Genomic DNA, 26,823 nt, shown 5'->3' with positions numbered 1-26,823 from the left:
ATCTCTCCTAAAAGCCAAGTGACTATGTTTTTAAAATTTGAATTAATGTACTCATTGTGAAGTTTGTATACTGCACAGTGTCGTTCAAGGTGGCCCCCTTTGTGGTCATCATCTCTCTTGCATCAGGGATTGGGATGAACTGAAGAAAGTCATTTGGTGTGGGTTAAGGTGTAGACTTTACTGGGGAAGATTAGAAGATGCTGGTCAGCAAGAAGAACAAGCAGGGGTTCCCTGATCTGTCATTGTCCCTACAGAGAGGCATATTGAGGCCAGGGCACTGTGCTAAATAGACACTGTAGATTTGCATTCCAGAGGATGGACCTTACCCCTTCCCACTACATTGTTCTCCCTTCCTATAAATCTAGCATAAAAGCAACCTTTTCTGTGAGGGTTATAAACAGACAACTGCAATGTGATGCTGATTACAGTTGTCTAGAAAAGCCAACTGTAAAGAACCTGAGCCTTAGGAGTCCAAGAGAAGTTAGAAGCCCCTCCTTTAGAAGGAATGAAGCCACTGGTTCCATGGGAAAGCTGTTTGGGTGGGGCCTTCTCTAGGAGAAGCAGGAAGTCCCTGATCACAGCTGGCTCATTGTAAGGGCATCCCAGAGTGATCCTGCTCATTGTACCACATAAAATTTGTTACAAAGAATATCAAAATCAGCCCTGCAGTAACAGGTTTATGAGTGGTTTAGGAATGATTTTTATAATATGTTCTTATATTATGATTTGGTTTAAAACAGATTTTTAATAGAATAATAAATGTTAAATTGGCAAAAAGCTTGAAGAGCATGTTCTTCTAATTAAAAACCATGCTTCCCTACAAAATTCTTTTAAGCACTTGTGTGTGTGTATTTTTTTCACATTTTTTTAATTGTGAACTTTAACATATATACATAACAGTCATAACTTTCAAAGTACGATTTCACAAGTAGTTAGAGAGCAAATTTCAAAGAATGTCATGAGTCAGAGTTCCACAACCTCAGCTATTTCTGTTATTATAAAATATAACATACATACAGAAAGGTGTTAATTTCCAGCGTACAGCTCAGCAAGCAGTCATATAGGTAGTTTCAAAAGTTGTTATGGGTTACAGTTCCACTGTTTCAATTCTTTCCTTATTATGCAATATAGGTTATATACAGAAAGGTAAAGACTTTCAAAGCACAATTCAATGAGTAGCTATAGAGCAAATTTCAAAGGATGTTAATAGGGTACAATTCCACCATGTCATTTATCTCCTTCCAGCTATTCCAATACCCCAACATCTAAAAGTATATACATATATATATATATATATATAAAGTTAGAGTATTGATAGACCTTGGTTAAATCTTATCTTGTTTGTTGCTACCCCTTCCTCTGACTTAATCTCTTTCTCCATATTCAGGGGTATCTAGGCAGTGAGCACCCTAACTTGTTCATATTGAAAGGGAGTGTCGACAGTGTGGGCAAGGGGGCTGCATCTGATTGTTGTTCTTAAAGAGTCTGTTGACTTTAGGTTTTAGGACTTGTCTGGTATAGGAACACTTTGGTGGATTTAAATTTCTGAGAGAGAAAACTTACTTAGTGAATGAATCTTTTATAGAATCCCAGGTAGGGGCCTTGGTATTTAGAGACTACTTTTGGTAAGGGCATTGCATACTGTGGCCATTTGGGATATCTAGCTGGAGCTTGCATAAAAGAAACCTCCAGGAAAGCCTCTCAACTCTATTTGGGATCTCTCAGCCACTGTGACTTCAGCTTGGTACCTTTCTTTTCTCCCCCCTTTTGGTCAATTAGGCATTTTCAATCCCTCGCTGCCAGGGCTAGGCTCATTCCTGGGAGTCATGTCCCACATTGCCAGGGAGATTCATTCCCCTGGGAGTCATGTCCCTCATTGGGGGAGAGGTTAATGAATTTATTTGCCTAGTTGGGCTTAGAGAGAGAAAGGCCACATCTGAGCAACAAAAGAGGTTCCCTAGAAGTGCCTCTTAGGCATAATTATAGGAGGGCTCAGCCTCCTATTTACAGCCCTAAATTTCACAAGAGCAAGCCTTGAATCGAGGGCTTGATTTATAAAGTAGTGGGCTCCTAACTTCACTTAATATATATTCTGTCCCAAGATAAATGGTCAGTTTCTTACATAATCTTCACCTGGTTGTACAATCATCATCACTCTCATCTTTAAACAATTATCATAACATAATACTTCCCAGAGCTCTTATCAGCTGCTAATTATTCATCCCTAGTATTAGTGTATTGTTGGTAAGATACTCCTATTAAATATAGTCATTATTACATGATGAGTAGTTTTTCCTAACCAGTCTGTTGTTAACCCTCTGCACCAGTGTCATACCTTATAAGTGTACCCTGCTAATATTTATTTAGGTTTGTGGTGCTGCTCTGTGGGTTACATTCCTTTAAACAACCATTTACGAACATGTTTGTCTTCAGTGTGTCAGTGATACTTATAATCCCATTAGCGAACCATAGTCACACCTGACCATTCCCATACCATTAAGATCACCCTCATTATCATATCTGTTCATATTATCATTCCCCCTCACTAGCTTCTGACTATTTCTAGGTCCCCTGTATTCTATATTATAAGACATTTATTTTAAATTTTTCAGAGTTTATATTAGTGGTAATATACAATATCTCTCCTTTTCTTTCTAACTTGTTTCACTCAGCATTATGTGTTCAAGGTTCATCCTTATTGTCATATTTCACCACCTCATTCCTTCTTACTGCCACGTAGTATTCCATCATGTGTATCTTCCACATTTTGTTTATCCACTCATCTGTTGAAGGAAATCTGGATTGTTTCCATCTATTGGCAATTGTGAACAATGCTGCTGTGAACATCAGGGTGCAGATAACTGTTTGTTCACTGCTTTCAGATCTTCTGGGTAAATACCGAGAAGTGAAATTGCTGGATCATAGGGTGACTCAATACCTAGTTTTCTGAGGAACCGCCAAACTGTCTTCCAGAGTGGCTGTACCATTATACAGTTCAACCAGTAATGAATAAGAGTTACAATTTCTCCACATCCTCTCCAGCATTTGTAGTTTCCTGTTTAATGGCAGCCATTCTTACTGGTGTGAGATGATATCTCATTGTAGTCTTGATTTGCATCTCCCTAATAGCTAGTGAAGATGAACATTTTTTCATGTGTTTGTTAGCCATTTGTATTTCCTCTTCAGAGAAATGTCTCTTTTAAGCACTTTGTAACTTTAATTGGAAAAACTAGTCCACGATAGTTCTACATTGTCCGCCATAGTTCTGGAATGTGTCCTGGTATAGGATTAAAGCCCTCTTATAAGCCTCATTTTCTAACTTATTGGTGCTGAAGCATTGTTAGAGCGCTATATTTAATTCTTACCTCTAAATTAATAGGAATGAATGTATGTAATACATACTTAAGCGTTAACATTTTTATATCTCAAAAGAGCAAAGTAATAAAGCCAATCTATTAAAATTAAACTCTTCTCTTAAAATTTAATATTTTGTCCTCCAAATTTTTTCTCATTTTTGTAAATCCTGCATGACTTAGTTCAGTTTAGGTCTGAAAGTCTTTCGAAAACTCTTAATTATTCTGTTGATTAATTTTCAGGTTGTGAATATTGTGACATCTAACCAAGATTGTGTCAACAATATTGCTGAATCAATGGTTTTATCCAATTTATTAGCTCTTCTACATTCATTGCCATCAAGTATGTATTTCCACAAATGGAATTTTGGAAAACAACCCATAGAGGGAAGCAGTTACATAAATGATGTGAAACCTCAGACATAATGTCATCCATGCTTAGTTTTGGACTATTTTATGTGGTATTCTTTATAATAGATTTGTCTTCTTAATTATGTTTTAAATTGATGCAATTATTTTGGATTTCATACATCAGATTTGAAAGTTGGGGGTAGAGAGAGGTCCAAAAGCACTACTAATAAAGGCAAATAAGTGAGCATTTTCAATTTACTGACTATAATCCACACATAAGTATTGAGAATTGACTAGTGTTCCATAAACATAAAAACAGATCTGCTCTTAGATGATAGAAACATTAAAAAACATATAAAAACCATAATTGCTCTTGTGCAATAGAAAACATGCTTGAGATAAAGATCACATTGTGTTCAGCTTAGAATTCAATCCTACATAGTTTATATTTACTAATTTGATGCTGATAGAGACTTACCACCAAGGCAAAATCACTTTTAAAAATATACCAACGTGATTTCTTGAAAATAGCTACACTCTTCAAAATTGTATGATTGTCAAGCTTAAAATAGTAGATGTGCTAGAACCAACCTTGAGATTGCTTTTCAAAGGCAATATTACTGAATTTTTCAGGTATCTGGAATATAACTCCAACCTCACCACTGACCATCAGAATACATTCTCAAGTGACTGCCAAATCCTTGGAAGTCATGTTAGTCTTGGCTTCACAGCTACTCACCTCCTTGGACTAGGAGCCCTGTCTCATTCATTCATTTTATGCCTTAGTGTCTTGCACATGTTAGGTGCTTATGTTTGGTGAACTGAATTGAGTTGTTAATTTCCATTGAATAATATTGTTTTCTTGGATAAATGACGTTTGAAATACCTCTTTAAACTGGCAACTTTAAAAAGTTATTTACAGATTATTTCCCCCATATCTACAACCTTAGTTGGGTTTTCTTTTGTCTTGATTTTTAATAGCTTTGTGAAGTGCAAATTAAGCTGGCTGATGAAAGAAAGTATGGTACAGAAATCATAATTTGAAAGTGTAATTTTGTATTCATACCTGACTTATATGGTCTAGTCAATATTTTAATCTAAAAGGTAAAATAGTTGATATCTACAGTTTTTAGCCTACTCTACTATGATTGATATTTTAGACTAAATTATGTATCTTACACTGTTTGCTAAGGGACAATAAGTTATATAAAATTTTAAATCAATAATGTGTTGTTGCTTCTCTTAGGAATCTCCTTTTAATGTTTATTCTCCTGCATGTTAACTTAGCCCAGCCCAGCGACCAGCCTTCATTGTTGTCATTGTTGTTTTCCTCTTCCTCCTCCTCCTCCTCCTCCTCCCCCCTTAGCCTTTATTCTCTTTGCCATCCCTTTACTCCTTTGCCACTTGTCTCTCATTCCCATTTGATTCTAGAGGAATAAAGTCCAATAGCCCAACATACTTACATGTTGTATAGCAATGACATGGGGTGGGGGCTGGCCACAGGCTATGTCCGGAAGGGTGATGTTAGGTTTACAGTGGAACAGTGTCTTGCAACTGCTGTTTCCTACTCTTTTATTTTTCTGTTCCCTAAGGTGGTACCCCCAGAGTGTCAGGAGGTGAGAAGATTTTGAGTATGTAGTTAACAATCATGGAGAAAGACAGTATGCATAGCAGTTATGAGTGTGGATCAACAGACATGGATATAAAACCCACTGTACTGCTCACTAGCTATGAAGCCTTGGGCTTTGAGCGTGCACATCCTCATTTGTAACATTGCCATGATAATACCTCTCTCTGGTTATTGTGAAGATTAAGTACAATACCCTGTGTAGAACACCTAGTTGAATGCCTGACAAAGAGTTGATGCCCTATAAACAAGATGAGGCATAACTTTAAAATGTCTTTTTCTCTGTAGGTCGTCAGCTTGTTCTGGAAACTCTCTATGCTTTGACATCAAGTACAAAAATAATCAAAGAAGCAATGGCAAAGGGTAAAGTATGGAGTGCTTTCTCATCCAAACATGCTTAATATGAAGAAGACTATTTTGAGCTGCTTTGTACAGTCTGAAAACTAGAAGAATGATTTGAAAGTCTTACGGCTTAAAAAAAAACAAACTGCATTGGGCTGAAATATTTTACTTTACATAAGGTTGAAAATCAGTTCTGATTAGGAAAGTTATAATCTTTATGTCTAATATAAACTCAAATTCTTTTTTTTTCTCTTTGTAGGAGCTTTGATTTATTTATTGGATATGTTCTGCAATTCAACACATCCACAGGTTCGAGCCCAAACAGCAGAACTTTTTGCTAAAATGACAGCAGATAAACTAATAGGTCCAAAGGTGAGCACAGAATAGATTCTTGGAAGGAAATTAATTCTTAAGGATCTGTTACTTTCATAATGATTTCATTAAACTTACCAAAGTCCAAGAGAGTGAGGATAAGGAAATGATTTGATGTGAAAGTTGAAAGATTGACATACTAGAAATTATTCCTATATAGTACTGGTTTGAGAAAGTTCTAGTTGGGGGAGCCTGTACCAGAATTGAAAAGTCTTAAGGAAGTGTTTGAGTTATAGTAATAAATCATCCAACTCCCTTAATGAGAGAACGAAAGTATTTAGGTTGTAACAGGAGACGGATCAGACTTTCACGCTGTAAGCCTGTGGAAGTTGCTAGTGAAGGAGAATGCTGATTGGTGTCTTTTACACTCCTCCTCTGTAGTACTCAGGATTCTCCACCCGTGGGAAGTGAGACAGTGTAAGGACAGTGAGTGTAACAGCACCTCTCCCTCCCTACTCTACAGGAAGATATCCATTCAGAATCTGGAGATAAGCAGATGTTTTCTGGAGCCATGGTCCAGTTTGTAGAGCAGGAGCTAGTTAAAACAATATTTCTGAATAGAATGCCATTCAGAAACAAGTATTATCAAAGTCCCTTATTCTGTTATTGAATCAGTGTCAAAAGAAGTAGTACTCACTGAAGTACCACTATGCCAGTCCCACTTCCAGAGCCTCATTCAGTGGATCTAGGGTAGGGTCAAAAGAATTTGCATTCTTAATTTCCCAACTGATTTTTTTTGGATCCTGCCTGGGCTGGTGTTTTGGAATCATTGTTCAAGTGAGTCTGCAGAAGTACCTTGGGTAAGAAAGACTATGAGTTCCCCCCTCTGCCTACAGCCAGGGTGGCTTCCCTTGTATAGATTGTGCCTCCATGTAAAAGTTCAATTTGAAAATAGTGTTCATGTCTAATAACCATTTTTAACTTCAGTAAAACAAACTAGATGCAATTGTTTCATCCTGCTTGGTATGGGGAATCTGTCACAGAAACTAACTGGTTTTACTTTGGTAATAAGGTTACCTTTGTATGCCTATAGAAAGGGTTAATAAAAATATGAATATTGATATTTACTATTAAGTTCTCAAGGCTAGAGTTGGATAGCATATAACTACAATATCCAGTTTCTCTGTACTTTTAAAATAACATATTTAAAATAAACATGTACTAGAATTGACCTCAAGCCTTTTAAGTAATACTTTTGCCCTTTCAAATACATGAGGGAAAAATTTATCAAGATAAATAATTTTACAATTAAAATTATCTCTGTAGGAAAAGAACAAGTATCAGCTCCTTATTTGAATGATGTAAAGCAAGATTCTAGAACTGGGATAAATAAAATTTATTGAGATACAATTGGCATACCATATACTTCACCCATATAAAGTGTAAAATTCAATGGTATTTAGTATATTCTTAGAGTTGTGCAACCACAATCAGATTTAGAACATCACCCCCAAAAGACATGCCGTTCCTTTTAGCAGTCACTCCCTATTCCTTCTCCTCCCATCCCCTGGCAACCACTAATCTACTTTATGTCTCCTTACATTTACCTGTTCTGATCATGCCTTATAAATGGAATCATATAATATGCAGTCTTTTGTGACTGGCTTCTGTTACTTAGCATAATGTTTTCAAGATTCATCCATGTTGTAGCATTTATCATACTTTATTCCTTTTTATGGCCAAATAATATTCCATTTATGGATATACCACATTTTATTGGACATTTGGGTTGCTTCTACAAACATTTGTGTGCAAATTTGTGTGTGTGGACATTATTTCTCTTGGGTGTATACCTAGGAGTGGAATTGCTTGGTCATATGGTGAGTCTGTGTTTAACCATTTGAGGAATTGCCAGACTGTTTTCCAAAGTGACTATATCATTTTACATTCTCACCAGCAGTATATGAGGGTTCCAGATTCTCCACATCCTCTCCAACACTTAGCCATTCCACTGGGTGTGAAGTGGTATCTCACTGTAGTTTTGACTTGTATTTCCCTGGTGGCTAATTATGTAGAATATCTTTACATAAGCTTATTGGCCATTTGTATATCTTTTTTTTGGAGAAATGCCTATTAACATTGTTTGCTCATTTTAAAATTAGGTTATTTGTCTTTTTATTATTGAGTTGCAATTGTTCCTCAGATATTCTGAATTCCAGTCCCTTATCAGATATATGATTTGCAAATTTTTTTTCCATTTTTGCACTTTTTCATTTTCTTGAGGTATACTTTGAAACACAGCCATTTTTATTTTTGATGAAGTCCAAAAGAGTTTTATAGTTTTAGCTCTTACATTTAACTCTTCAGTCCATTTGGGTTAATTTTTGTGCATGGTGTGAGGTAGAGGTGTCACAAATACTCAAGTCTACTGTAGTCACAGGGAAGCAGCCATAGACAGTAAGTGAATGATTGGGCGTGGATGTGTTCTAATACAACTTTATATGCAAAAATAGGTGGCAGGTTGGATTTAGCCCCGGGGCAATAGTTTGCTAATCTCTGTTCTATAGCATCCGAATTACCTGGTCATAGTGCCTAAAGTTTATGGTAGAGGGATTTGCCTTTTGTAAATTTTTTTTACTCTAATGTTTTATTGTGTACACATCAATGAGTGAACAATTATTTAGTTCTTACCACCTGAAATGCTTTAAGCAGCTTGGTAAGCTTTGCTTTACTGCTGCTTTTTACAGATGAATAGATAGATCATTCATTAAAGTGATGACCAAGCAGTTATACTGAGAATTTAAATAGGAAAAGACTTTTGATCTTGTACAGCAGGTCAGCTAACTTAATATCATCTTCCCTCTTTTTTTCCTGGAAGTATTAGACCATAGAAAACTAAGTTAAATACACCCAGAAATAGAAAACTTGGTATTGAGTTAAGGCAGTTAATCTAAAGTAAAACTAAAGTTTACTTTTATGTCGATTTCATGATACTCATAAAGATGGCTTTTAAATCTAAGACATTTGAAATTCACCTAGCCAGTCAATAGATTATTTCTTCAGCAGTGTGTTACAAATATAGTTCATTACAAGTGTATAAATGGTTCATTTCTAGAAAGGTTATTACTTCAAATTTGGTTGACTTCCCATAATAACAATTCCAGTTTTTGTTTCAAGCTATGACTGTTTTAAAATATGAGATTATCTTTTAAGTTTTTTTAGATACTAGGATATAGTGAAAAATGTTAAACCCATACCAGTTGTTTCTGCCTTAAAATTCATGTAGACTGGCTTCGACCGTGAGCACAGACTTGAATGAGTTGAAGAAAAGAGAACCACGTGAAGATCCAATGGAAGAACTTATCTTTGCAATTCTCATTTTCCCTTTGTCCTTATGCCTTACTTACTGATTTTCAATTTGTGAGTATGTGTGTGTTGAATGTACTTTTTAAAGCTGCTTTTTAAATCCTTTTTGGAAAAAGGCAAAATATGTACAGTACAGCAAAATAAATGGAATAAAAATACTTGTAAGACCACGAAGGTAGCATGAGAAAAATTTGTTTGCAGGAAGCCCCGAAGAGCAGGTTGGTTGTTGGGGACAATTAAGGTAGCATATATAATATTCACCTTCAGCGATACCGGTAACATGCAACATGGCCACCAGGGCTGATACAAGAACAGCCTAAGCTATAATTAGCCTTCTTCAAGGAAGTAACAGTAGTTCCCGCCTAAGCAGTAGCTAGTTCGCGCCTAAACAGTAGCCGCCCATTGGCCATCCACCCCAGCAACAGCAGCCACCAATCCCAGACTGCCACTTGTTGTTACTAGCCACTCCCTCCACCCTTAGAGCATATATACCCTGCCTCTTCAATAAAGTTTTGCAGCTTGATCAGAAACCTGTCTTGCTGTCATTCCTCGTGTCTCTTGTCCCATACCGTTCCTCCCTCACAGGACTCGGAGCCTCCGTTGAACGTCCCGCGGGCCGGGACAGTTGGTTAAGGACGTCATGGTGAAAAGCGAGCAGCATGTGTGAGGCCTGCCCCAGCAGAGGGTGCTCTGGGGTCTTAACACACAGTGACATTGGGTTTTTTAAGTTTGAAGCAGAGGTTAGAAATGAAGCTGGAGAGGTGTATGCAGGAGCAGGTCTTAAGTCATGTCAAAGTTAACCATTGAATAAACCAAAGTTTATCTTTTCTCCTACACCAGGACTCTTGGATATTAGCTGTGGTCCAGATCAGCCATAACACAAATTAGAGCAATATTCTGTCTTAGAAAAGTGTACAGCAAACCAAATGATGAGACGTTTCCAATAGATGTTTTTTCTTTCTCAAACCTTCTCATATAGGTTCGAATTACATTAATGAAATTTCTACCAAGCGTTTTCATGGATGCTATGAGAGACAACCCTGAAGCTGCTGTACATATTTTTGAAGGAACTCATGAAAATCCTGAGTTAATTTGGAATGATAGTTCCAGAGATAAAGTGTCCACAACAGTTAGAGAAATGATGTTAGAGTAAGTAAAGACACATGTAATAATTATGGCCTTTAGGTAGAGTCGTCGGAAATGGCAAATGTTTCCCACTCTACCTTATCACCTCTCTAAGACTTATTCTAATGCAGGTTAATTAAAGTGTATTTTGTGACCAAAGTTTGACCTTTTTCTCCCCCCACCTCCTTTTTTCCCCCCAAGGCACTTTAAAAATCAGCAAGACAACCCCGATGTAAACTGGAAGGTAAAATATTACTTTTATTCAAAGGGAGGAATTTTATATTTTACCTTTTTTTTGTTTTTGTTTTTTTTAATTTTTAGTCCCTGCTGGGTCATTTTAATGCCAACCTATAGACTTTTGGGTATTCCGCTAGAAAATAAGGCTTTGAACTAAAAGTAGTACTTAATTTTGCAGTAAATGATTAATAAAAGCACCCTTTGTGAACTTTATTAAGAGAAAATAAAATTCATAATCATAATTTGATTATATTAGTAGCTATCTAAGGACTTTAATTTCAGAAGCATTTCTTTAGTAGGGTTTGCATTTCTTGCTTTGTGTGACTAATTAAATGACTTGACTATGGTTTTTTTCTCAATTTAAAGTTGCCCGAAGATTTTGCTGTCATGTTTGGAGAAGCAGAGGGTGAACTTGCTGTTGGAGGAGTTTTCTTGAGAATCTTTATTGCACAACCTGCTTGGGTTCTAAGAAAACCTAGAGAATTTCTTACTGCACTATTAGAAAAATTAACTGAGCTTCTGGAGAAGAACAATCCTCATGTAAGCTTTGGTCATCAGCAAAACATTTTGAATGTTTTTAGTTTGCTAAATATATAATACTGTTTCTATTAAAACAGCATTCATCGTTGGCTATGCATTACCAATTGTCTATCTCTTTCAGTCCAGCACTACATTTAAATTCAAAATATGCACATTGATCTTTTTTGGTATGTCATTCAAAAGTGAAACACTTTAGTAAAATGCTTATTTCTTTTTTTTTTTCTTTAAGGTTTATAGTGCACCTACTGTTTCTTTTTTTTAATTGCATTTATTGAGAAATATTTGCATAACATACAGTTTTTCAAGGTATGCAATCAGTTGTTCATAGTTGTGCATTGATCACCACATTCAATCTTTGAACATTTTCATTACTCCAAAAAATAAGATAAAAATTAGAATAAAAAAGAACATCCAAAACATTACATTCACTTCCTTCCCCCATTGTTCACTTACTTTTTTTTCACACTCATTCAGTGTTTTTTTAACTTTATCAAAAAATTTATAAAAAAATTAAAAAGCAACATATCAAACAAAACCCAAACAAAGGAATAAGGAAAAACAACCTAAAATAACTACGTTTCTGCACACTTGTTCCTACCATACCCCCCCTTCCAGAAATTAACACACCATAGTCGTTCCTGAGCTAAAATGGTTATTTCTGAAGAAAAGTTTGAGGTATCTTTGTTGAATGATGCTTTTTCTAACAATTATGGAAGCTCTTAAAGAAGATTTTTGCCACCCCATTTTCAATGATTATGTAATTTTAAGGAGAAAGTTAAGTGTTCAGTGTTCTTCTGAAAGTGTATCTTGCTAGGGTATGTTCTTCACTTAGCTTTGTGTGGATAGCAGGGATGACCCTATAGAAATTGACAGGAGAGTAGTACTACAAGTGTGGACCGTATAACTATATTCAAAACAGAAGGCCACCAGGAAAGCAGAAGCAGTAAGAAAGTAGCCTTGACCTTGCTGTGGTGAGTGAGAAATCCTGGCAGTAAATAAGGTTTTGTTATTTGATACTTTAGATTGAAAGTAATTGAGAGACATATTGGAGGTAGAATTAAACAGGCTGGCGATATAGTGAGGTGACTAAGAACCTGAGCTTTGTTTTTAGATGCCCCTGGATTCATTCCAGCACCACTTAGCCCTATGACCTTGGGCAAATACTTCATCTTTCTGCTTCATTTAGAAAATGATCACCGCATCTGTCTCCTAAGACTGAAGTTTTAAATGAGCTTTTAAGGTAGAGAAAGTACTAAGCATAATGCCTGGCACATATTGAGTGCTTAGAAAAATAAGGTATATTGTTTTTAGCTTAGAAAAACTTTTTTTTTAATCTGATTACTATGCCAAATGTTACTTCCCTATGCCCTATGTTACTTACCATAGTCATGTTTTCTGTTTTCTAGGATTTTTATCACATACATTATTTGCTTAGAAAATGAAATTTTTGAAGGGCTGAAACTTAGAAAGGGGACACACATAACATTTTCCTTCTGTATCACCTTTCTGGGCACATCTCAGAAAATTAAATTTAAATTTAATTAAATTTCCATCATCATTTGAGATGTGTTATAGATATATGTGTTGGCAGATGATGATATAAACTATAGGATTTTGCACTCTTTTATCCACAACAGAATGTGCTTTATAGCAGCTAGGCATGTTAAATAGGGATTTTAATAGAACTGGAAAAGCATTTCACTAGTTCTGTCTTCTCCTGGATTATTTATTGGTTCTCTTAATACTGACACTTCTATACCATTGTCTAAAAATTTCTAGTAATATCTTTTGGGAGATGATCTCTTAAACCTGCTATGGAAATGAACTATGATCTGGCCCAGTGAAAGGACATTCTTCAAGTTCTTTGATTCACATCTTTCAGTAAAGAAAGGGGAAAGCTTGTGTTCTCGTAGGATTTGTAATCAATTTTCAAGTACCAACACTTAGAACTAGTGGATACTGAAACACCAAATAGTTGCCAAGGATGTTTAGGATTTTATTGGTATTTTCTAGTTTGTTGTTATTTGCTTTGGTTGTTTATTTGTGTTTTTCACACTCTCCAGGGGGAGACTCTGGAAACTTTGACAATGGCAACAGTGTGTCTCTTCAATGCACAGCCTCAACTGGCAGACCAGGTCCCACCATTGGGCCATCTTCCCAAAGTTATCCAGGCAATGAATCATAGAAACAATGCCATTCCTAAGAGTGCCATTCGGGTTATCCACGCCCTGTCTGAAAACGAGGTATTGGTGAATCCATTTAGTAGCTTATAACTCCAGGTGTATCTGTGCTTCCTCTTCTTGTCTAATGTACATTCCAGTATAAATCCCCTTTCTACCAAATGTCTTTCTGCTGTGAACTGCCTGGTATTTTGACCATTTTTTAACCCATTCAAAAGGATACAATTAATAGGTGGTTGGATTTGACTTAGTTCATTATAAAACATGAACTGAATGTAGGTTTTTCATTTACTTTGTTATTATGGTATTTATTGTACTATATAAAGTATTGCTACTCCTTAAGTAACCTTCTCTTTTGGGACATTTAGCTGTGTGTTCGAGCTATGGCATCTTTAGAGACAATTGGCCCACTGATGAATGGGATGAAAAAGCGAACAGATACTGTTGGTCTAGCCTGTGAAGCAATTAATCGAATGTTTCAGAAGGAGCAGAGTGAATTAGTAGCACAAGTAAGTGACTCTTGAGATTCAGTACTATTTAGGAAAGCAAACGTACCAGGAAAATAGATTTTCACTGATTTCACTAAATATATTCAGCACTGATTTGGTTTCCCTGGTAAGAGCAGTAACTTCTTAGTTCAGACATGCATGGTTTTATATTATATACACAGAGAATGGAGACCAGCTACTAAAAATCTTCAAAATACTTTTGTGATACTCACATTCTGAATTTTGGTTAACTACTACTGAGCATTTATCTTTAACTGGTTTTGTAAAATTTGCTTCATCATCTTTAGAAAGATATATTCTGTTTAGTCATTCCTTTGTTTCTTAAGTAATGTTTAAGAAACGTGCTCAGATTTTTATTCTCCTTTTCATAGAGACTAAACACCTAATGAGAATAGGACTTGGGTGGGTTCTGATGTAGAGCAGACAAATACTGAAGGAACAGGAAACATACAATAAATTTAAAAATCATTGTGAAAGTGATATTTCTAAAATATAAATGGGTCATTCTTTATCTGAAAAATCCTTCAGTGGCTCCCCATTACCTGCCTGATGTCGGAGTGACAGCTGATATTCTTAGCCTGAATACAAGGCCCTGCACCTTTATTATTTGGCCCTACTGTTCTCCCAGTCCCTTTTGCTGGTGCATCCTCCCTAACTTAGGCAGATAGAGATATTGGGTGTTTATAGTAACATTCCAAGAGATAATACTGGCTACTTGCTCTGAGGTTCAAACTTACAATTGGTTTGGGGTGTTTGGTGTATTGGGAAGAACATGAGCTGGTGCTACCACTTGATGGCTCAGTGACGTCAAGCATGATACTTCACCTCACCTAGTGCTCAGATTCATCATCTGTAAAATAAAGACACTACTACCTCTGAGAGTCGTTAGGAGAATTGAGTGAGATAACGCAAGAATAGTATCTGAAAAGTATTTGAAAACATTCATTCACTAAATGTTAGTTACCTCTGTCTCTGCCCTTTGAGTTTCAAAATAGACAGTAAAAATTATTTGTTAGGCTGATGTGAAATGAACAAAGACTGTAAAAATTGATATTTTAAGAGAATATGTAAAAAAAAACATTCAGGTATTTGATATACCTGGCATGGGATAAGCTCTTATTAAATAATAAAAGTGTCACTATCAAAATCTGTACCTAGCATTAAAATACTATGAAAATAGGAAGCTTAGTAAATAGTTGCTCTTCTTCCAGATATACTCCTGGAGGTAAAATAATTTTTTTACTGGATGGTTTCCTATTTTTCAGTATGTTTACATATGCTTTATATCCTCTTCAGGCCTTGAAGGTAGATTTGGTCCCATACCTCTTAAAATTACTTGAAGGCATTGGCCTTGAAAATCTGGACAGCCCGGCAGCCACTAAGGCACAGATTGTTAAAGCTCTCAAGGCGATGACTCGAAGCCTGCAGTATGGAGAACAGGTGGGTCTGCACAGAGACAGACTCTGATCTGCTGGTTATAACATGGTATTCACAAAGCCAGGGTCTTGTGCACGGATGATCCACATACCTATGCTCAGGCTCCACTCCAGGTGTGGTTCTGTTGGCTGTAATTGGAGCAGGTTAGAAGACCAAGGATGGACTCACATAGCTCCATCTTAACCAGTGTAGAAGCACAAGCCATAGTCTCAAATAGTCTACTCAGGAGAATTCTTTTTCTGTGTAGAAAAATGCTGATATTCTTTAGCATAGAATATTCAGCATTTAGTGCTGGTTAAGACTAATTTTCAGCTCTAAGAATCATTGTTGGGAGGTGACGACCACATTCATTAGCCATCCCTTAATGCCATGTTAAAAGATGCAGTGCATCATGTTAGTTTTCATCACCCTTTGTTATGAGCACTTATTAGGTGTTGGTTTCCTTTGTCTCTTCTTGTGACTTAGATATGTTATTAGTGTGTTTCAGCTGCATTTACTAACTTCAGGACTCTTCAATAATTTAATTTTCCACTTCAGTTTTATTCTTACTGTTGCCCTGAGGAGTTCCACATTCAGTGTTACTGAATAGCCTTGTCTAGTAATGTTCTTTTATAGGTTTAAATTGACTTCATCTAAAATTTTCCTTTAATGAATCCAGTATGTTTGTATGTTTTTACTAAAGGACTATTTTTGATGCTATAGTCTATTGTGTCAGTATCATTATTTCACTACTCTGAACAATTTAAAATGAAGAGGCAGTATGTATTGCTGCACTTAGTAACTAGTATGTTTTGGTGTTTTGCCCATGGGTGTCCAGAACACCAAGTAGAGGCACTCATGTATACCATTTGCAGGAAGATGACTCCCTCTGGTTGCCTCGGGATTCCTGTTGATAAAATTAAAAAGTAATGCTGATGCCACCTTCCACTCCTAAGGGGAGAGAAGAGGTATGAGAGTTTCCAAAGTAGGAACTGCTGCACCTTCACAGCTGTTCACTTCCACTGTGGCTTCTATCTCAGGTTGTGACAGGCGCCCTTCTTTGGGCTCACAAGGCCCCACTAAAGTACCTGCTGCCTCTCTCCCCTACTAGATGTAAGCACTTCAGAGATAGACTGTCTTCCTCATCTTTGTGTCCACAGTGGCTGGCACATAAAAGGTGCTCAATAAATATTTTATCTGAACATTGATATGTGAAAAATATCTTCTAAGTTGGTATTCCTCAAACTTTTTTATATGTCCCACAGGAACATGTTTTTCATCATAGATAGCACAGTACACACACACTGTACTGTGTAAAAAAAAAACTAATAACTAACACACTAATGACATATCTAAGTCACAAGAAGAGACAAAGGAAACCAACTATTTATATTCATGTATATGTATATATTTCACCAAAAATATTTACCCATTTTACATGTGATAGTTTTTTTTTTTTTTACTAATTTATTTTTTCAAACCATTTCCTAAATCTCTAACAGGCCACAACCCATAATCTGAAAGACTGCTTTAAGTTTTAGCCTCAAGTTTACAACCTCCTCTCTAAACTCCCTCTCCAGGAATAGTTCATCAGCCCACACCACACTGTCAGCTAGCTGTTACAGCCACAAGAAAACACTCTGTATAGGAATCTTCCTGCCCAAATTATGTACAAGTCAGTAAATTGTAGGTTTAGATAATAAAGTCCAGCTTTAGACCTGAGGACCTCAGGTCTAACTTAATGAGATGTACCTGGCACAGTGCCTGGTTTCGAGTGTTTGGTGAATGTTAGGCCTTGCTCTGTCTCTAGGTCATTTTCCTTGTTGTTTGGGAAGTTTGTTTTTTCTCTTTAGTTCCATCTTCCATCATCCAGCACTTTATGTTCAGGGAGTTTGCTTTACTTTCCTAGGTGAATGAAATCTTGTCTCGTTCTTCAGTCTGGAGTGCCTTCAAAGATCAGAAACATGATTTGTTCATTTCTGAGTCACAAACAGCAGGATACCTCACAGGTAAGCCACACGTAGTTGGTTTCTGAGACAGGTGGCAGAAACCACGTTGAACTTCCTCTTGCCCTGAATAGATTTAAAATAGCATTTAGGATGTTTTTCTAGTCTACTTGCTGACCTTTCTGGAAGGTGCTGTGGGCATGTAGTAGACTTCTGTTTTTAACATTTATACTTTTTCTTGGATAGAATATGCACTGTTGTGTTGAATGTGTGCTAAAACAGCATGTTCTTTGTCGGTTTTGATCCAACTAATTAGTGGTGGTGCAGGTAATATTTGGAGCATATCTGAATTAAAATGCCTATCTTGAACATGGAAAAAGAGTGGAGAAATAGCTACTTATATCGGTATCAGAACATGATAACATCATTCCATTTCTGTCAAAATTATAGATTGAAGTTCCAAATATGTAGAATCTTATGTAAAACATTTTTCTTCTAAGTTTCCAGCATTTAGTCTGATTTTACTAAATATTTAGGGTTTGTCCTTTTGTGGGGGTATCATAAATGACAGGATATTTTACTGCTAAGGGATCAAAAGATGATATACTTTTGAAGTTCAGGACAGTTGACCATGGACACACTAATTGCATAATTTCAGAATACTAGTTTTCATACTGGTGTCTCTTAAAGAAGAAAGATACACCATTCTAATTGCTATACACTGAAGATGAAATATAGTCTCTGGTATAGATGTTTTTAGTTCAAAATTAATCTTAAGAATATGAGGTGATTTTTGCCATCTGTCTAAAATTATAGTCTTTTAGGATGTCAGCTCTGCATCCTCCTTTCGCCAGTGATGTAAGTAAATTGAGTGAAAAACAATACCCAATGTTTCTCATACCAGTGTAATTTTTTAACAATCCTTATTATTAGCATAGACGTTTATTAATCATGAAACTGAATCTTGAATAATGAAAAATAGGTACTTTGGAGCAAGCTTTCCTTAGTTTTAATATTAGGCTCGGTTGTTCACTAGTGCTTTTTCCCTCTCTCTGACTACTTTAATATCACTCCATTTCTAATATTAAAGCAGAGCACTAACATTTACAGACATGTGGTGCTTTGGCTGCCAGTCATGCGTGTATTTTAAAAGCAGAGTCTTATAGGTTTTCCTTCTAGTTTTTCCATCCCCTGTGCTATGATTTCTTTGGAAAGAAATGCCTAGAATAGGACTTAGTCAATCCCGTATCTCCCTTTCAAATTTGGGTTAGAGCTATAGCTTCTAAGTAGGAGTATAATTCTTAAAGGCAGACCAAAAACTTTACCTCTTTAGCTTTTTCTCAAAAGTTCACATACCACAGTTTCATGACATTACATTCATTACATTGTATATATAAGGATGTTATGATTGGAAAATCTGTTTTATTTTTCTTAGTTAAGAATAACCTTATTTGAAAGCTGGCCATGAAGAATAGTAATATGTAGATTGTGAGCATCCCTACAGGAAGGCCTCTTCTAATTCTTTTTGTTCACCATTGTACTTAGCATTCATTGACTTGAACTTGATGAAATAAAAGATTGGGGTTGGGGGTGGCACGACTTACTAACAGGCTCTGAGCCAGAAGGTCTGTGTGTAGACCATAGAAGACCTTAGAACTTCAAAGACCTGAACTTCCTTTAGAAAACATTTTGGTGCCCACCTGCACTCAAATTCCCTAATGACTATAGGAAAAATGTACAAGTTGTAAAACAGATCCTGTCTATGCCTTTCCTTTTACCTTTGATCCCCAGTGTGACTTCTAAATGAGGTGTGGAAGAGGGTTAGGGAAGAAAAGTTGGAGTTTACAAGCTTCTTCACATCCTTGGGCCAGCTCAGGGGCAAAGGTCTGTTCAAAGTCAGTGAAGGGGAAGATGGTATCAATCCCAATCTGGAAGGGCCTTGGAGTTTTTGTGCCCATTCTGAGAGGCTTGCTGCAGCCTGCCTACAGGCAAGCCAATGCAGAACAGCCTGGAATGGCTCTAAGCTGTGTTTGGCCCCTGAATTGTCCAATTCTTGGCATATCACTATCCAGGATGGTCTATTGTTGGGACTTACTTGCTTGATAAGAATTTTCTATCAGCCCTAGTCTGTCCTTTTGAAAGGACTTTGATCTGAAGAGTTCCAAAGCTCTCTGAAGAGATATTAAGTTTACTGCCAGTTGAAGTGATAATGTGCTAGTTACTCAGGTGGCTTAATGTTTCCTCTTTTGTGTTGGAGCTTTTCCATTACTGTATTGTGTTTGATATAGCGATAAATACTTTTAATAGTGGTAAAATCCCATTAAATGTTGTATTGAATTGGCATTTTGAAATTGAAATTAGGATTTACCCCACTTTACCCTCAGTCTTAAGAAGGTACAGATTGTACCTAGCCCTTCTCTAATCAATTTGCAAATGAAGTAAGGTGCTGTGAGAACATACATCCCCATTGCTTTTTTCTAACTAATATCTTTGGGTGAGTTGGGCAAGTAAGAAGATTTTGTTTAGGAGACGGGAAAAGGCAAAAAAAGTAAATTACCAAAAACTCATTAATTTTTTTTGTCTTCTCCCTGGCTACTGTGAAAGTGTCATTCAGTCACATGCTCAGCATTTGGGGTAAAAATTTTAAAGTCCTACACAGGATTACTCAATGTTGACAAATATGAGCATGCCTCCCTCCCAAGACTTTCTCGATTGGTGAATTGTTTTATGACAAATGCTCATTTTAAAGGGCCTCAATGGGATTTTACTTTTGTGGAGAAAAGCTGTGGCTGCTCTCAGTATCCAGGGTCCTTGGATCTTCGCCACTGATTACGTTCTAGAGCAGCTTGGTGCTGATGAGCTCAAGGCCCTATGAAAGTAATTTCAGTAGTGAGACTCCTCAAATTACCCTACTTTAGAAAATCAGTAGAGAATGAAGGAACAACAGGGAAAGGGAAGGGGGACAGGCCAAGGTGAAGATACTTTTCATCAGAGGTATGTGGCTTCCTAGAGTCATTAAAGGGAGAGAGGGAGAGCAGTTGTTGGGCCTCTCACTCAAATCCCTTCCTTCTCTGCAGTGTTGGTTTCTGTTACCTTGTGCTTTCTTTTAAACCTGGCCCAGAGAATGCTCCAGGGTTATCATCAGTTTATGGTACACCATTAACTGCTAAAGCCAGGCTCTTCCCCCCTACCCTGCCTCGCAGAGAACCCTTTGTCCATTTTCACAAACCCCATACTGCTTCACTGATGCATCCTCATAGCTGATTCCATTGTGTGTGGTTCTTTGTCAATTTTGCATCTTTTCTCATTCCTCTGAAGTCTGACAGCGTGTATAGTGTTGCCACATGCTCCATTTCTGGCAGCCCCTACTCTTTCTTCCCACCTTTTTCTAGAGAACATAACTGCTCTATCCCCATCCCAAGGACCAAGCAGCACCCACTTGCCCCAAGAAATCAGACATGTCCTCAAGAAGATGCCAAGGGAGAGAGCATCTCAGATTTCATTTGTAGAACTATCTAGGAACTGATCTGTCATTCCTAAAGACAAATGGTGGGGCTAGAATTTGATCTTCTCTGGATAACCCTTTTAGACCTATCATTTCACAACTTAGATTTCCCAGCTTTCTCAGTTCACAGTGCCCTCTGTGTCTAAGTAATTTTTTCACCCACACCTAGTTCCAAAGAAATACCTAGTAATTAAGATTATTGTATAGTTATGTCCAAATAACTTGAAAGTATTCGTTGGCATGGTGACTCACAAATATCGCTGTGTATCCTCAAATTTAGAATATCTAGCAGTGCTCTTCTGAATTTGCCCCAGTGTGCCCAGCACATGGTTTGAGAACTGCAGCCTTCTTTTCCATGTGTAGCTTTCGTGGTTGGTCTCATAATCTAATGTTTTGATGTGAACTGAGTGTAGTGCTTGGTGTTTGGGGTTTTACTCTGAAGGGTTAGGTCTTCCTTAAGGCCAACTTTATAGTTTTGTAGTAATCTCGCTGCCACCTAACATTCAAAGAATGGTGGGTTGGTGGGAAGTGATGCAACAATGTGGTGCTTTACCCTAAAACGCATTGTCAGGAGGCATGTTGACCAGGTAGCCTTTTTCCTGAGCAGTCTGTGGAAGGCATGGCATCCTGATTTGGCAGAAGTTAGGAAATCAAAAAGGCTTTCTGTGGAGTCAGGCTGCAGTGCCCAAGTTGATAGATGTAGGCTCATGGTGGCTTAAAAAGGAAAAATGCTTTTTATAAGTACAAGATTCTGAGCACCTTGGTGCTCAGGTTGGCACCTGTTATAGCTCACATAGGCTGCATTGTACCTGGCTGTGTACATGCTGGATGCACAGTATCTGTACTTAGTGGTACAAGCCAGTTGACATCCTCAGTACAAATCATTATAAGGTGAAAGACAAAACGAATCTCAGTCATGGCCTTTTTGTCCTACATCAGTCCCTGTTATGCCTTTGCCTTCATCAAACTGTTCTGCTGTTTGCACTTCCTCACAACTTCCCTCGCTGCTTATATTTCTTTTTTCCCCTCAGGTGTCTCTCCTTCCCTTCTAACTGGCAGCAGCCCCCTTCACCTCAGGAGTGGGCTTTAGATCCGTTCTGCCAGGCAGCTTGCTAACTTCTGTGTAGCTCTCTGAAGCAGGTAGAGAACCGTTTTGCTAAATGCATGCCGCTTCCACTGCCTTTCTAGTCCTAATCCAACAATGTTCCTTAGCCATTTGCCTTGATTCCTACAATTTCAGCTAAAAATATTACTCATATGCACTATTATACTATAGTGTCTTATGTGTAGTGCATCTGAGATACAATTGTCCATACAATGTTTAAAATAAACAAGAGGGCTAAAACCATTATATGCTCCTAGTTACATCTTGATACATGCTGGCATTATATGGCATTTTTATCCAATAGAGACTGTTAGAATCAAGGGAGACATAGAAAACTAAAATATTAAGATACTTTTTTCCTATACCATTATTGTTTTAACCAATAACAGATGTCCAGAGCCGTGTTTTTCTTTCTCAGAGAACTCAGTAGCAACCCTTGTTCATTTGGTATTGTTGTAATTACACTTCTTTACACCAAATGAAAATTGGTTAACTTTAATGTTGCTAGAAACGTTTATGTTGGGAATTTCACCAAATATGACTTGGATTTGCTGACCAAGTGTTGATTTTCTTTCTTCTATTTGTTCCCAGTTCTTCTATTTGACATAGCTATCCTTCAAAGCTTAGGACTTTTTTGAAAGGTTAAACTTCTCAGATGTGAAAAGGGAAAATTTTCCCCATATTGCCACACCAGTGTTACTGTACAGCATAAGTTTTGAAAGGATTTTTAACCGTGTCATGTAATAAAAGCAAAACCTGAAAATGGTGCTATGTGCTATATGCTAAGGTTTAGTTTTACATTTAGGTAATTCTAAAAGATTGTCAGTGCCTTGTGATGGTGCACTTGGCCAGGTTGTAGCATTTTTATAAACGCCAGTGTTCTCACATGGCTCTGCTCGCTAGAAAGTGTGTTTTCCTTTCTCTCTTGCAGGACCTGGAGTTGCCGGCTACCTTACCGCAGGGACAGCTTCGTCGGTCATGTCTAACCTTCCGCCTCCCGTAGACCACGAGGCAGGCGACCCTGGCTGTCAGACTTGAAATACTCATGAAAATCAGAAACAAGATCAGAAATGCGGAAGGGCCAGTGCCGCGTCCACATTCCTCCAGCTGATAGGTTGAAGCAAACTCTTACTGCCTTTCTCCCGGTTTCATGACAGTGTTATTCCTTTTTCTATAAATATATTTTTATTTAGGAAAAATGTCAGTGATTCTAATTGTATCACATTATAAGAAAGCACTCTGGATCAACCTAAGTGGGTACACAAGAATTTTTTTTCTTGATGTATGTAAGCACATTTTGTTCCTTTATATCTGTTTACAAAACTGTGAATCAAACAAACAAACTTTCTTCCTAGTTTTTATGTTTTTTTGAATTAGGGTGACTGTGGGGTTGAGCTAAAATCAACAGAAATTGAGCTAAGTCACTTGTCCCCAGAAAAGGGTATTTCCCTCTCCTGCATCGAGTCTGTGTGGTCGTTGTCCTCCCATCATCAAACACTATTAGTGTCCCTGCACTCATTCACTGGTATCCCCAATCATTAACCTCCTGAGAGCTCACAGTATACATTGGTGTGTATAACTGGCTTTCCCAAATTGAATGAGGAGCTTGTGCAAAAAAATTTTTAAATTTAAAAACAGATGTCAAAATGTTATGTAAGAGAGTAGTGTAATTGTGAAATGTTATATACATTATCAAATATATAAAGCTTTCTATATTGAATGTACATTATACAGATCATTCATATGTGTACATAAAATTTTAAAAATAAAGGGAATTGACTGCTTTGTTAATGAGATATATTTGTTCTAGCTAATATTTCCCTTTGAAGACCTCATAGCTTTATTTCTAAGACAGATTTAGTAGTAATAAGCAGAGACTTGACCTCAGATACACAATTCCACATATAGACTGCTACATTGATATATCCAGTCACATCTAAATTCCCAGACACAGTAGCATCTCATTTGTTTTCCATACAACATTCGCCAACATTCAGATAATGGGTCAGACTTAATAGCGTATGTATTAAAATATTTATTAATTCCAATATTTTTAAGATAAGAGAAAATCAGAGAGCCAGAGAATATTTCAAATAATGTAGCTCTCAGGGCATACATCTTTTAGTGTGATCACAGACAACGAGAAAATATAAACATTTGTAACACAAATACTTCCTAAAGAATGGGGAAATACCCAAACCCCCAAGTTGCCTCTGAAATCAAGAAACAGATTTACTTCACAGTTGATGTGTAAGAACAGCTTAATTTCAATCAAATTTATCATCTCTCAAATTAAATATTACTGAGTTATGCAGCCGTGTCTTACTCCATGAACAACTAGGATTTTAGTTTCTGGCCAAGACTTTTAGCTAAAAAATAATACGTTCACTAAAGGAGATTATAACAGCCAAATTGTGAGTAGGTGTTTTAGGGGAGCATAAATCAACACACATCAGTGTTTTGCCTTAGTTTATAATTTCCCTTTAACTACTAAGAGACCATAAATATTCTGAATATTTACAGTATTTAAAGACCTATTTAATCTACATTCAGTTTAAATATAAACACTAGCTAACCTTTAATTGAACATTTACTGTGTGCCAAGCATACACTTTTTTTCCGTTTAAATTTATTTCTTGTAACTTTGCTCTGTTTAGATTATGTAGTTTTGTTCAGTTATGAAAACAATCTTTAAAGGATGGTGGATCATTGTCTAGCTTAATGGATGGAATAGGAAAGTGGAAAATGTAAAATGTCAGGAAACATACATTCAGAGCTAATAAGTAAATTTGTTCACTGAGCCTAAACTGGCTAATCCATTAAACACAATCTCCTCAGAAAAAGCACAGTCTATTAACTGATACATAGGGTTTCCTCATTCAAATAAAAGATATACCAAGTAACCTAGAAGCTAACTGAAATACAAAGAAGAAATCCCAATTAGAATACCCCAGTTTCAAGATAAAATGCATGCATTTAAATGCGGTCCATCCGGTTGAAAGTTGGCACAAGATACTAAATTCTTCCCCAAAATAGAAAGCACAAACGAAGATTGGGGAGGAGTCTCACTGTATGATCTTCCTCCAAATTGCTTAGCACTCCTCCACTTGCAAATACACTTGAGACAGTAGGTGTGGTTGCAGTTGGAGAGAATTCCAAAGCGGTGCTCACTGGGGTTGGCTTTCTCTTAGACAACCTCCATGCAGAGCCCACAAACCATGTCCTTACTGCGCTGGACAGCAAATGAGAGCTCCATGTCCTTCTCATGGGCCTGAATGCAAGATTTTATATGTTGTGATCTCTGGGCAGCATCTATTGCATGTAGGACCTGCAGCCCACACACATCACATGAGTCTCCATGGAGATAACACACAGTTCTCCCCATATCGGCACTCTCCCGCTGCAGCCTAGGGGCAAAGCTGCTTCTTTGTTTCCACAGCGGTTTGCTCTTTCTCTGATTCTTCCTTGGTCACTGAGCCCTGCAGGGGTGCTTCAGTGCAGGAAGGGGCAGTACGGCCACAGTAGGGTTGCCCAGGAACAAACTCAATGGCATTCACCCAGTCTTCTGTGCCTGCTCCTATAGTTGCAAAGTTTGAATTTCTTGACTCAGCTTCACCCGCACTCATTTCAACAAGTGGTCCAACTACTGATGAGAGACTTGAGGAAGCAGCAAGGGATGATTTTGCAGTCAGATCTGCAGCAGTTGCTTCTTCCTGTTTCAATGGCTTGCTATGTTCGTATCTGCAGCGGTCTCCGTAAATACAGTCTCCTCGCTGAAAATACTTGCACACTACACCATATGGACTGTCAGAGAGCTCATGTGAGTAGCGACAGTTATCTCCTTCCTTACAAACCCCATGCATAAAATACCTGTAGGTGACTTGTTTAGTCCAGCCGCAGCCACTGCTGTCGCTGCCGCCTCCCCCTCCCCCCAGGGACGGGGAGGTGACTGTGGGGACAGGGGTGGGGGAGACTGCTGCCACCGCTGCCGCTCCTGCGCCTGATGTTGTGGCTGTTGTTCCTCCGCCATTACTGTTTATCCCACGCAGCAATGGCACCGGAACTTCCTGGATCACATAGTTCCGGTCCGGCTTCGGGGAGAGTGCGGCCAGGGGAGGGGAAGGGGACGGAGGCGTCGGGTCACTCCGGGTCCCGCTCCGCCCACACACAACCTTTTTTAATCCTCAGAGCAAGCCTATGGGTTTGGTACTGATATAATTTCTATCTTCTAGGTGAAGAACATGGAGTTTAGAGAAGTACAGCAGTGTACTGAAGATCACACAATTAGTAAGAGAGTAAGGAATCAAAACTACTTTTGCTTGACGCTTGTCTATGTTCTAAGTCAAAGTCCTAAAACATCCCCAGACAAGTGTATGAGACTGGGAAAACTGAGTGTTAAATTACTCAGAGTTGGTGGAGGGTGGGGAGTAGGGGAGGTGGGAGGTTGGCATTCATCTGCGACTTAAGCATGAGGCAATTTGCCTTTATTCCAAGATATAAGACAGCAAGAGCAAACATTGAAAATACTGAAAAGAAGAGTAGACGCATCTACATTAATAGTTGGAGACTTCAGTACACCACTCTCAGTGGATTGAACATCTAGAGAAAGGATCAATAAGGAAACAGAGATTTTGAATAGTATGATAAATGAACTAGACTTAACATTTACAGAATATTTCACCCAACCACAGCAGGATATACATTATTCTCAAGTGCTCATGGATTATTCTCCAGGATAGATCACGTGTTGGGTCACAAAGCAGATCTCAATAAATTTAAAAAGATCTAAAATATACAGACCACTTTCTCAGATCATAATGGAATGAAGCTGGAAATCAACAACACGCGGAAGTCTGGAAAATTCACAAATATATGGAGACTAAACAACACACACTTAAACAACCAGGGG

At 37.6% G+C, this 26,823-nt stretch overlaps 1 protein-coding gene and 1 pseudogene across 2 annotated transcripts in view; one reads left to right on the top strand and one right to left on the bottom strand.

The window, feature by feature from the left end:
* The window catches only part of DNAJC13 (DnaJ heat shock protein family (Hsp40) member C13), a 144,057-nt gene extending 120,352 nt beyond the window's left edge, over window positions 1–23,705 (top strand). Inside the window, exons 45-56 of one of the 2 annotated variants that reach the window (XR_005218125.1) lie at window positions 3,597–3,696; window positions 5,620–5,694; window positions 5,933–6,045; window positions 10,331–10,500; window positions 10,678–10,720; window positions 11,080–11,253; window positions 13,317–13,496; window positions 13,802–13,942; window positions 15,239–15,382; window positions 17,268–17,367; window positions 21,841–21,949; window positions 22,846–23,705. Coding sequence is in view for 1 of the 2 variants with exons in the window: in XM_037844832.1 (XP_037700760.1) it covers window positions 3,597–3,696; window positions 5,620–5,694; window positions 5,933–6,045; window positions 10,331–10,500; window positions 10,678–10,720; window positions 11,080–11,253; window positions 13,317–13,496; window positions 13,802–13,942; window positions 15,239–15,382; window positions 17,268–17,367; window positions 22,846–22,952 (1,347 nt within the window). In the remaining variant the exon portion in view is untranslated. The remainder of the gene's footprint in view (window positions 1–3,596; window positions 3,697–5,619; window positions 5,695–5,932; window positions 6,046–10,330; window positions 10,501–10,677; window positions 10,721–11,079; window positions 11,254–13,316; window positions 13,497–13,801; window positions 13,943–15,238; window positions 15,383–17,267; window positions 17,368–21,840; window positions 21,950–22,845) is intronic. The other variant, XM_037844832.1, reaches the window with a different exon arrangement.
* Window positions 23,706–23,929: 224 nt separating this feature from the next.
* Window positions 23,930–25,962, bottom strand: LOC119527744 (annotated as a pseudogene).
* Window positions 25,963–26,823: the final 861 nt, after the last annotated feature.

The sequence above is a fragment of the Choloepus didactylus genome, chromosome 1 (genome assembly GCF_015220235.1).
Source record: "Choloepus didactylus isolate mChoDid1 chromosome 1, mChoDid1.pri, whole genome shotgun sequence".
Classification (NCBI taxonomy): Eukaryota; Metazoa; Chordata; class Mammalia; order Pilosa; family Megalonychidae; genus Choloepus; species Choloepus didactylus.
This window is presented reverse-complemented; position numbering and strand designations above follow the sequence as displayed.